Source organism: Alosa pseudoharengus, unplaced genomic scaffold (assembly GCF_046254945.1).
Source record: "Alosa pseudoharengus isolate Yale_2024_CS ecotype anadromous, Long Island Sound unplaced genomic scaffold, YU_APseudo_1.1 YU_APseudo_1.1_scf_16, whole genome shotgun sequence".
Taxonomy (NCBI): Eukaryota; Metazoa; Chordata; class Actinopteri; order Clupeiformes; family Clupeidae; genus Alosa; species Alosa pseudoharengus.
The window spans coordinates 10,489,347-10,501,846 of record NW_027468630.1 but is presented as its reverse complement, the minus strand read 5'-3'; the positions used below and the strand labels follow the sequence as shown (position 1 = coordinate 10,501,846).

Below are 12,500 nucleotides of genomic sequence, written 5' to 3'. Positions count from 1 at the left end.
TCTGATCTGCTTCAACAGATCCAGCACGCCACATTCCCACTGCACACACGAGCACAGGACGAGAGCTGGAGTGAGACAGAGAGAGAGAGGGAGAGAGAGGGAGAGGGAGGGAGGAGAGAGAAAGAGAGTGAGAGGGAGGAGAGAGAGAGACAGAGAGAGAAAGAGAGTGAGAGGGAGGAGAGAGAGAGACAGAGAGAGAAATTTGTCATTGATTTGTCATAGTGAGGAAGAGAGAGAGGGAGGAGAGAGGGAGGAGAGAGGGAGACAGAGAGAGAAAGAGAGTGAGAGGGAGGAGAGAGAGAGACAGAGAGAGAAAGAGAGTGAGAGGGAGGAGAAAGATAGATAGTAAGGAAGAGAGAGAGGGAGGAGAGTGAGATAGTGAGGAAGAGAGAGAGGGAGAAAAAACATTGGTGGTGGTGGTGGTGTGTGTGGGGGGTGGGGGGGGGTTAGCCAAGGCACATCAAAGGAGTTCCTTCCCTCTCAGAGCTCCTCTGCACGAGCGGCGAGCAGGGACCAGGGCTCACAATCGGCACCATTCAGCCGGTAGGACGGGCGCTGGAGGTGTGCGAGAGCCTCACACCGGCGTGTCAAGCCCCGCATGGACAGCCACAGTGGTAGCAGCCGACATGACAGCCAAACAGACACAGAGAGAGGAAGAGAGAGGAGGGGGAGAGAGAGAGAGGAGGGGGAGAGAGAGAGAGGAGGGGGGGGGAGAGAGAGGGAGGGAGACAGAGAGAGAGTGGGTGTGTACACACACATACACACACACTTTGTCCATGTACCCCTATCCCTTGTATATGTATAATTGCTTAGATCCTGATACTGTACTTTTATGTAACAATTGCATTTGGCAATACAAGTGTCATATTTGTCATGCCAATAAAGCACCATTTGAATTGAATTGAATTGAATTGAGTGGGAGAGGGGGAGAGAGAGAGTGGGATAGGGGGAGAGAGAGAGTGGGAGAGAGAGAGAGGACACCAGGAGTGGGGGAGAGAGAGAGAGGACACCAGGAGTGGGGGAGCCCACAGCACGGAAGGTGTGGCCTAAGGGGGGGGGGGGGGGGTGAGGCAGGGGACAGCTGGTGGAACAGCTGGAACAGGGCCAGAAGGTGCAGTGGGAACCGCCCAACTCACTGCTGTGTGACTGATGGACATATTAGATATTCAGAGTACAGTACAAGCTATGGTGACCTGCATATTATTCCAGACGATGAATACAGATTTAAAAAAAAAAAGATATTCATTGTAAGAGTGGAATAACTTTGTGGTTGTGGAAAGTCTTTGGATATGAGAGGATCAGTGGTTAAAACACCAGAGGGGTATCCATTAGGGTGGCTGAGTGACAGGCATCCCAGAAGCCCCGGTGCTGAGCTCCTCTGAGCGTGAGCTGTGACCGCACAGGCGCCGAGGCTGATGGGAAGTGAGTGTTGAGTAGCCTTCCGCTGAAATCCGAGAGGCTCCCTCAACGGTACGCCACTGATGGCTTCCCATCTGCTGGGCTGTGGCTACCCCTGATGCTGTCTCTGTCTAGTAGCCAACCAGAGAGAGACACTGTGTCTGTGACACACATGCACACACACACACACATTTACACACATACACACACATTTACACACACATTTACACACACACACACACACACACACACACACACACACACATAAGGGGCCTCATTTCAGCCAGATCCAGCAGTAGAGAGCTTCTGATACACAAAGAGCCTCAACACAGCCTTGTGTGTGGAGACTTGGACACAAAGCGTGCAATGTTACAGACTTAGTGACAGCAGCCTGACCAAGCCTCAGGCAGCCGAGACCACAGGCCACTCACAGCCTACTACAAGGACTTACAGACTGAATAAAGCTGTGTTTCTATCAACAGAGGTTATCTGAGTTATCTAAGGCATGCAGAACTCAGTATGCCTTCAAAGAGATAAAGTTATACGAAAGAAATGTAAATAGTTATTTTGTGGAAATCTTTTCATACAGCCAAGAACTCATGAACAAACCATTGGCAATGAAGCAAACATGAATCCTATGTCGTTATTGAAACAGCAAACTAGCTGCTACTCTTTTGTTGTCAGTAAAATCTCCGAAGGTCTTGTGAGAGTGTGGAGCCTTGGGTGACTGTGAATTCCTCTCTCTCTGTTCACTTTACTGTACTGAACAGAAGCCATTAGTTTCACTGAAAGGATAGGAGAAGAGAGGAGAGGAGAGGAGAGGAGAGGAAAGGAGAGAAGAGGAGACAGTATCACTTCTGTCTATTCAACAGGTGACACAGGGGACAGAGACCTGCTGACTCGGTCACAGTGACAATACTGATGTCACCCAGCACCCAATGCCTAGTGCACACACACACACACACACACACACACACACACACACACACACACACACACACACACACACACACACACACACACACACACACGAACACACACAGACAGAGAGAGGGGGAGGGGGAGCCATGGGGCATGATAAATGGATTCCAGAGGAAGTCTGGCTGATACACACAAAGACTAAGGAATATCTTCCTGACACCACACACACGCACGCAGGCAGGCACGCACGCACGCGCACACACACACGCACATACACACACACACACACACACACAAAAAAAGAGCTTTAATGCTTTCATGAAAAAAGGGAGAGACTGCTATTGACACATGGAGAGATAGCACGATCTTCCCCATGCCTGGAAGGAATCACATTAGAGTGCTTGAAAAGTTCCGCTCTTGTCCTGACCCTGTGTTTAAACCATAGCCTTCATTCTCTACTCTACTGCTGTAGACAAATGGAGCTCGGAGCAGATATTCCCGGCCGTGTTCGGTTCTGTTGAACAGCTTATCCCACTCACTGATCCATACTGAGCTTAAGGCATGCTACATCCTAACCACTGGAGGAATGGAGAACGGACCAGCCATGTACATTCACATCCACACAAGCAGGCGGACACACACACAGTGACAGACAGACACAGACACACACAGACACAGACCCACACACATGGACACACACACACACAATCATCCATTCTGTCTGCCTTGAAGCAGACCTCTGCCCAGAGGTCCTTTTTCAGACCTCCCTGTCTCTGTATGAATCCCTTTCCCAGCTTTTCTCAGGCAGCAAAACAAAAACAGCCCAACATCAGTCCTCTACGCCCCCTCCCTTAGACCTCTCCCCCTACAAGAGGAGAAAAGAAAGAAAGAAAAAAGATAGAGAGACCAAAAGAAAGAAGGAAAAAAAGAAAGAAAGCAAGAAAAAAAAGAAAATATAGGATTCCACTAAGATGATAAGATGGGCTACTCTGGGAGCATCATATAAATGTTTCGGTCCCCATGGCGGCATCAGGATCAGCTCTGGGGAGCTTGGGAGGAAAGCCTCTAAGACACCGCAGGCTTACTTTGAGAAACACAAACCACTCTGTCATAACACATTTCCAGCTCTTCACAAAACAAGAACTCACAGAGAAGTGAGAGTGTATATGTGTACATGTGTGTGTTTGTGTGTGTGTGTGTGTACTGTATATATATATATATATATGGGTGTGTGTGTGTGTGTGTGTGTGTGTGTGTGTGTGTGTGTGTGCATTAATGTTTAAACTGTAGTCCTTGTTCTGTGTTATGATCCAAATTCAAATCTGTGTGTGGAACTCTACATTCACAGACTAAATTCACTTTCATACACTTTCAGTACGGCATGTCAGGTTTGTCTCGCACACAAGTCATGTTCCTTCATTAGGGGTCCTATTTAGTTTCAGTGAGGTGCAAACTAGGGCCAGCTGTGTCTTTCTTATGGCAGATGTCGACACAAGTGAGAGCAAGAGTGACTGAAATAAAACAGTACCCCCAAAGCACTGCATCTTCTCACAAACTACACATGAGCACACACACACACACACACACACACACACACACACACACACACACACACACACACACACACACACACACACACACACACACACGCACACACACACACACGCACACGCGCACACGCACATGAATGACTACAGATCATTTCCTGTGGTGACTCAAACCTTTGGTAGTGAGCATGACAAAGTCCGTCCTATCCTGACTATCCCTATGTCTCCTGGGAAATGCCATATTTCCTGCTAGCTGTGATGAGATAAACCTTGTGAGCAATGACAAAGCCCTGCTCTAAAACACACTGACTGATCATTTCCCCAGAGTTAACAGAACAGGAGCTAAGTCTCATGTACAGCACCGGCAGACAGAGATATACAACCCAAACGTATACAGGAGGCAAAGCAAATGCTCCCTACCTCGCACAGACATCATGGAAAGAAAAAGTAAAGAAAGAAAGAAAGAAAGAGAGAGAGAGAGACTTGGATGAGAGAGACACGAGAGAGAAACGAGAGAGAAATGAGAGAGCTGGAACAACTCTAAATAGATCAGTCTCTCAATGCCATGTCACTCATCTCCTTCACTCTATTTCCCCTACCTCCAGCTCTCCCTCTTTCTCTCTCTCCATCTCTCTCTCCCTCTCTCCTCTCTCTCTCTCCTCCTCTCCCTACAATATGTTTTTTATCTTCTTCTTCTTCTCATTAATCATCCGGAGATGTAGCTTTACCAGGCTGCTGCAAGTTTCTCCTGTGATGCCAAATTCCTCCCTCACCTCATTTTAGCTACTCAGAGGGGACACCTCATTTGTCTGTATACATAGACACCCTTTCTCTCTCTCTCTCTGTGTGTGCGTGTGTGTGAGTGTGTGTGTGTGTGTGTGTTCTTATGGGAGTAAAACATACACAGTTCCACAGACTCTTGTCTCCATGCCTATTGTGGGTCAAGTAAAAGCACTAACCCATGATCGAATACTGCACATATAGAACGTACACACACACACACACACACACACACACAGAGAGAGAGAGAGAGAGAGAGAGAGAGAAAGAGAGAGAAAGAGAGAGAGAGAACATACACATATACACAGAAACACTCAGACAGCTTTGTAACTGTCACATTAGCAAGAATGTTAACACACGCACACACACCAAGACACGCACACACACACAGACACACACACACACACATACGTTTTTCAGAACTCTTAAACAACTCATGGACAGTCATCACATACCAACATGTTTTCCAGTTGTTTGTGTGTGATTCTCTGTGTGGGGAGTACTGAAATAAGTGTGACTAGAAGTGCATCTGTCACTGACTCTGCGCTTCAGTGTGTCACGCACATGCACACACGCACACGCACACACGCACACACACACACACACACACACACACACAGAACTTGTTGGCCTGCAGCAGATCTCACAGGGAGCTGTTGTTCTAATACTAAACAGCCCCTTTGTGGATTTACGAGATGAATAGATGATCATGGAGGAGGAGAGGAAGGCAAAGTGCCTGAGAGAACGGCCAGGATCTCGAGCCATGAGTCACCTATCCTATCCTCCCTTCTCCCTCTCTCTCTGTTCTTCTCTTCCTCTCTTTCTTTTAGCCTTTTCTCAAAGAAACATAATATTTGTTTTTCCTCTCTCCCTCACTCTACCAACCTCTCTCTCTCTCTCTCCCTCATCTCTCTTTGCCTCCCTCTCTCTGTCTCCCCCCCCCTCTCTCCCTCTCAGGGCTCCGTGCTGGGTGGCCGTTGGCGACAGCAGCGGGAGCGGTGTGACCCATCCCTGGGCCTCGCCAGCCGGCTGACCTGGGAGCAGATGTTGGGTCCCTTCATGTTGGGTGGCTGCTGCTGAGCCCAGTTGAGCTGGGCCGCATGAGACTGTGTCACAGCCATGTAATTATGCCTCTCTCTCTCACACACACACTCTCACACACACACTCTCACACACACACACACACACACACACACACACACACACACACACACACACACACACACACACACACACACACACACACACACACACACACACACACACACACACACGGTGGCCAAAGCTATATATACATACATATATATACATACATCTTGTGCATGTTTGTGACAACGTCTGACTCCGGCTCCGGCTTCCGTTTCAGCAGCTAATTTAGACCTAACGGAGGAGCCGCCGTCGCCAGCACCGGTGTCTCGGCCTTTTACCACCTCCAGTTAAAAATGAAGTCACCCTCCTGGCCACGCCAAGTGGAGAGAGTTGTGTGTGCTCGCAGTGTTATGCGCAGTAAACAGCAGACCGCAGTTTGGAACAAACATGCACGTCGCACTTGCACTCACACAAAGGGACTAGCACATTGGCCTTCAGTGTGCTCTGTGTTCCTAAACAGTCCTCTCTCTCTCTCTCTCTCTCTCTCTCTCTGTCACTCTCTCTCTCTCTCTCTCTCTCTCTCTCTCTCTCTCTCTTCTCTCTCTCTCCCTCTCTCTCTAGCGGACTGAGAGATGGTGGTAGAGCAGATGTGCGGCCCCGTCCTGACATATGACTGATGACAGGAGCGTTCGGGAGTGGATCGAGTGTCAGCGGGAGAGCTGAGCACCTGTTCCTCACATCGGTCTCTTGACCCCCCCGCCCCGCCCTCCCTCCACCCCCACCGGCCGTCCCAGCAGCTCCAGCCCCAGCTCTGAGCCACCACGCCTCTCACACTCCCAACACCCTCGCTCAGCTGTGAGCTCACTTCTTGGCGACGGCTAAAAAAAAAACAGCTTTGTGTGTGCTTCGCTGAGGACACAAACCCCCAGCAGTCATGCCAGCATGCCAGCCCTAGCTCAGCAAGACACACACACACACACGCAAGGCATGCATACAGTCAGTGTGTGTGTGTGTGTCAGTGTGTGTGTATGTCTGTGTGTGCCCATGTTCAGATGTGTGTGTGTGTGTGTGTGTGTGTGTGTGTGTGTGTGTGTGTGTGTGTGTGTGTGTGTGTGTGTGTCAGTGTGTGTGTATGTCTGTGTGTGCCCATGTTCAGATGTGTGTGTGTGTGTGTGTGTGTGTGTGTGTGTGTGTGTGTGTGTGTGTGTGTGTGTGTGTGTGTGTGTGTGTGTGTGTGTCAGTGTGTGTGTATGTCTGTGTGTGCCCATGTTCAGATGTGTGCCTTTGTCTCTACAGGTTTCAATGATCAATGGAGCACACGCTTGTGCAATCCATGAGTTCAGTCCAGTCAGTATGTGTGTGTGTGTGTGTGTGTGTGTGTGTGTGTGTGCGCGTGTGTCTGTGTGTGTCTGTGTGTGTCTGTGTATGTGTGTGTCTGTGTGTGTCTGTGTGTGTGTGCGTGTGTGTGTGTGCGTGTGTGTGTGTGTGTGTGTGTGTGCGAGTGTGTGTGTGTGTGTTTATGAGCGTGTGTGTGCACGCTCTATCTAATGGTTTTGGCTGAGTCTCCACCACAGGACAGCTGGTGTCCCCAACAGTCTCGCTCTCCCGGCTCACATACTCACATACTCACTCACTCACTCACTCACACACACACACACACACACACACACACACACACACACACACACACACACACACACACACACACACACACACACACACATCTGAATGAATGACGCACACAGATGTCTACCCCTTGCCTCTCTTTCAACTTCTCTGTGATTACCCTGAACCTGATTCCATGGGTCTTTCTTCTCTCTACTGCACGTATGAAATAAAGAAAGGATAAAAGAAATGAAGTGTCAGTCAATGTCACAGCTCTATCATTTCCTCCATGCATGCTGCCGTGTTCCTAATCGGGCACGCAGTGCACAACGCAGCCAAGAACAGACATCTGATCATGTTCCTTCTCCAAGCAAAACCTCTAGAATGAGAAAATAACCTCTGCTTCATGCCTACTCTCTCTTTAATGCTCTCTCTCTCTCTCTCTCTCTCTCTCTCTCTCTCGCTCTCGCTCTTCTCATCTGTGAAGATTTGGCTGCAGACTGCCTGCTCCCCCTCAACACACACACACACACACACACAGAGGCACAAATCCATACACACACACACACACACACACACACACACACACACACAACCCTACAGGAGGGGAACACCTCCCTGAGGTCCCCCACAGCTGGAACGCACAATAGCAGAGGGAGGGAGGTGGAGAAGATCTTTATAGCAGAAGAGACGCAGTACTTAAGGCTGAGTCAACAAACACAGGGCATTTTTTTGCTGCTTTTGCAAGCTGTGAGCCATACATCTTACTCATCTGAAAGAGACTCATCTGAAAATAGACAAGTCAGTGTGTAAATCTCTCTCTCTTTCTCTCTCTCTCTCTCTCTCTCACTCTCTCTCTCTCTCTCAGAGTGTATGCATGGAGAAGGGCTTTTTCTGGGTTGTGCTATCCAAAAAAAGGGTCACCCTGTGACCCCCACACACCTCAAGTTTCACCTGAAGAACGCTGCTCAGCTGCGGACACCTCTGCCTCCTCCCCTCCCCTTTCCTCCCCCCTCATTCCCAAAACCTCCAGGCTGCTCTCACACCAGCACTCTGACCAACACTCATTATGCTCCGACACCCGCAGCACCCCCTCCGCTGTTGTTGCCCTCCACCTGGAACTGCCCCAAGGACAGAGAGAGAAAGAGAGGGAGAGAGAGAGAGAGGAGAGAGAAAGAGAGAGAGAGGAGAGATAGAGAGAGAGAGGAGAGAGAGAGAGAGGGGAGAGAGAGGAGAGAGAAAGAGGAGAGAGAGAGAGAGAGGAGAGAGAGAGGAGAGAGAGGAGACAGAGAGAGAGAGAGAGAGAGGTATTGCCAAGGAGTGAGGATAAGAGGGGGAGGAGAGAGCTCTGTTGTAGAGTAAACAACAGCAGCAACAGAGGCATGACCTCTCACCCATAGCAGCCCACTGCCAGAGTGGCCTGGAACGCACATAAATACTGTACATTGACCGCCCAGACACACAAAAGGCCCGTCAGTGTCTGAATGTAGTTTTAGAAGTCAACCAAGCGACCTTCTAGAATGTGAGATATCGGAACTCCCCCTATTACCATCGGTCCCATATTTCCGCCATCTTGCGTGTATGTGTCACTTAATATCCATTTCTATACAAACCAAGACGGCGGATTCCTAAAGAAACGCAAGCACCCACACCATAGGTGTATCTAAATTAGCTATGTACCAAAAATGACATTTTACCGTGACTCGAAGAGCTATAAACAGTGTTGTAAGGCTGCGTGTACACATCCGCTTGGAGCTCCAGTGGAATTTTAATTTCATGACGAGATTTCTCGGTCTAACCGTTCATGTGTCGTTGAAACGGCGTAAATAGGCGACCCATCAGGCCAGCACTATAACTCCGAGCGTGGTGAACAAAATCGGATATTTCAGGCAGTAAATGCTCCAAACCAGATTTTGTTCAAATCTACACACCTATGGCTACTGAAAAATGTAAGGTTCATTTAGCAAATGTTATTTTGAAGTGTTAAAAAACATCGTTGTTTTAGAATTTCTGAACAAAAGTGGTGATAATTGGGGGTGTTACGATATGTACAGTAAGTAGAAGAAGGTCAAACCAAAAGAAGGTCAAACCAAACAGCAGTTCAGAGCCTGTAGAGGCTTTGGCTTATCTTAACTTTTTTTGACTCCAGCAATGTTTAGATAGAGCAAGAACTGTTAATGCATTAAAAGAAAACACACTCAAATCAGGCCCACCCATCCAGAATCCCCATTCCACAAATTCAACTCATCGGAGAGCAATAAGACGCTCCCCCTTACACTTATCAGTGTCCGAGATGAACTCGACCCTGCTGAGGGAAACTTCAGTGTTGACAAGAGGAAACAAGTAAAAGACATCACGAGCCCAGCAAAAGTCAGAAGAGTCAATACCCAGCAAGGTGCATACACTTTGGACACTTTCAGATACAATAACATCCCAGCTTTCTAGCTTTTACTTGTCATACATTACACCAAGTAAACAAAAACATCATGAAGACACCAATTAAACAATGAATACCTATAGGGCATTTCATGTTTATCAAAAAGTGAGGCATCAGTTCAAGAGTACTGTAGATGCAGAGCAGCCCATTGGTTGACAGCCGTCTTACCTTATGATTGGCGTGTGTCGGAGCCCCGCCTCTCTCCATCCTGTCTCCGTCGGGCTTCATGTTCTGGCCGGCCAGCACCACGGCCTTACAATCCACACAGGAGCCGATGGTCAGCTGCTTCCCGTCGTCCACCACGAGCGTGCGGCTGACGCGCGGCGCGTACAGGAAGACGGGCAGCCGCGCCACCTTGACCGCGCGCAGGCCCAGCGGCCGCCTCTTCTCCTGCCGGCAGAAGAAGCAGACGAACGAGTCGCAGCCGTACTGGCGCGACCAGGGGCTGCTGGCGGGCGCGCCGGAGCCGGACGCCTGGCCCTCGTGCTGGGCCCACTGGCCCAGGAGGTCGTGGTAGCAGAGCGTGCAGGCCGAGACCAGGCCCGTGGCGTCCGGCGGCCGGGCGCGGGGGGCCGGCGGGTGGACGGTCAGGAAGGGGAAGAAGGGCTCGCGCTCGGCACCGCGGGGGCCCGGGGGGTTGACGCGGATCTGCCGCTCGGCCGCGCTGCTGCCCAGCTCGGACCCGCACAGGTAGCAGACGGAGGCGTGGGCCCCCCCGCCACCACCAGGGGGCAGCCCAGCAGGGGCAGCGGCAGCAGAGGGCAGCGCCAGGGGGCGAGAGCCTGGGTTAGCCCCGCCAGAGGAGCTTCCGCTGCCACCGCCGCAGGCGTTGAGGGCCTGGTGGTATCTCCCCAGGAAGGTGTTGACCGATGATATGAGCTCCTCGCTCAGGCAGAGCCGGTAGGCGGCCCAGATGTCCTCCAGGATGCCGTGGCAGGTGGCACAGCAGTGGACACGTCCGTCCCGCACGCCGCGGGCGTTGGGTGGGCACGGGAGCAGGTTGATGAAGGGGAAGTACATGGAGCCTCGGGCTTTGCCCTCCCCGGCCCGGGCATAGGCCACCTTGACCTCGCGCCCGCAGTCCTGGCCACACAAGTAGCACGCCTCCCTGCCGGCCCCGTGGGCAGAGGCGGAGGTGGACGCTGACTGACCAGGTGCCAAAGCGTGAGGGTGGTGAGGGTGCTGCTGTGCCTTGGGCCCGTGCCTGGCATCCTCCCCTCCCGTGTGGGCCTGTGTGGGAGAGAGGTGACCGGTCGGGGCGGCCGTGTTGAGGGGCACCACGTACAGCCGCTGGAGCACGGGCACGTCGGCCAGCTGGAAGCCCTGCCACTGCTGCATGAGTGAGGAGTGGCAGCTGGCGCACACCAGCGTAGAGCCGCCGGGGCTGAGGGGCACGGCGCCCGGCGGCGGGTTGTGCAGCCACAGGAAGGGGAAGAAGGGCTCGCCGGCCGCCCGCTCCTGCTTCTGGACGCTCACCTTGAAGCCACCGGCCTGGGGCAGACGGCTACCGCAGATGAAGCAGGCGCACTCCTCCGAGGAGCAGACGCTTACACCGGCCAGGGGCCTGGATGAGAGCCTGTCCCCTCTGTGGGGTCGGGAGACTGAGGAGGAAGAGGAGGAGGAGAAGGAGGGTGCGTCCTCCCGGTGCTCCGTGACACCGCGCTCTGGGTAAAACACATCCCGTTCGTCATCGCTGGTGATGTTAATCTCGTGGCTGTCGGAGTTGTCCGAGTCTCCTCCGCCGGCAGGAGCGTGGTACTTGCGCAGGTCCGCGTCGCGCCGTTGGTTGGACGCGTCGCGTCTAGAGAGAGCGGCAAGGGAGGCGCCGACAGGTGACAGCACGGAGGCTGCATCAGCAACATCTGCGCCTTTATGACTCTGGCGAAACAGAGGCGGCTGGAGCCTGGCGTTACAGCTGTTGTCGGCAGCGGGCTGGCGCGATTCGGGATGTTTGGCATTCCGCTCCGGTAACCACTGCTTGTTGCGCATAATGATTCCGTTGTCTTGCACAGGTGTCTCGATGGAAGGGCTACTATAGCATCGCTGGGGCAGGCTTTCCTGGAGCTGTACCAGAGACACCGATGATTGAGATACATGATTCATAATTTTAGATGTGCGTCTGGGCGGCAAAGCACTATCCGATTTCAGCGTGTCCTGAGCGGCATAAACACTGACAGGGTAGCGGATCGCCCGCTGAGAGTCGGGGCTGTTTTTAACACTGATTGTGCTGGACTTCCTCGGACCGTCCTTGGACACTTTGCTATTGTTAGACGAAACTCTGAAACATTTGTCTTTGCCGACACTGCCTCTGTCGACTAAGTCCAACTCTTGGTCTGACATGTTTTCGTTGTCAGAAAAAGAGGAGAAATCGGATTCATTCCCGTCAAAATTCTGGCTGCCGACACTAATCCTCCTCTCCAGGTCGTATGAGATGTTCCATTCCTGAGGTATCCGCCTGGAGTCACACTGGTACGGTCTCTTCAGCCAGTACATGCGTTTCTCAATCGGCGTCCTGCTTCGCTCGAATGAGTTCCACTGCTCCGCAAGAAAGCAGTGGCACACAGCGCACACCAAAGCATGACCATCAGCACTCACTTCTGCAGCCCCGGGCGCTGGTTCCTGGTTTTGCAAAAACGGGAAAAAGGGAAAGTTTTCCCTTTGATATTTCACTTGCAGTCGCAATTCTTTTCCAGGCGTGACACCACTGCCACAAATAAAGCAAT

The 12,500-nt window shown here is 51.6% G+C and overlaps 1 protein-coding gene across 2 annotated transcripts in view; it reads right to left on the bottom strand.

Annotated features, from left to right (window-relative positions):
- gse1b (Gse1 coiled-coil protein b) overlaps positions 1–12,500 on the bottom strand; it is a 224,657-nt gene that overhangs the window by 211,695 nt on the left and 462 nt on the right. For both annotated transcript variants that reach the window (XM_076286991.1, XM_076286992.1), the window contains exon 1: positions 9,946–12,500. This exon is cut by the window's right edge and continues 462 nt beyond it. In XM_076286991.1, coding sequence (XP_076143106.1) covers positions 9,946–12,500 — 2,555 coding nt within the window. The remainder of the gene's footprint in view (positions 1–9,945) is intronic.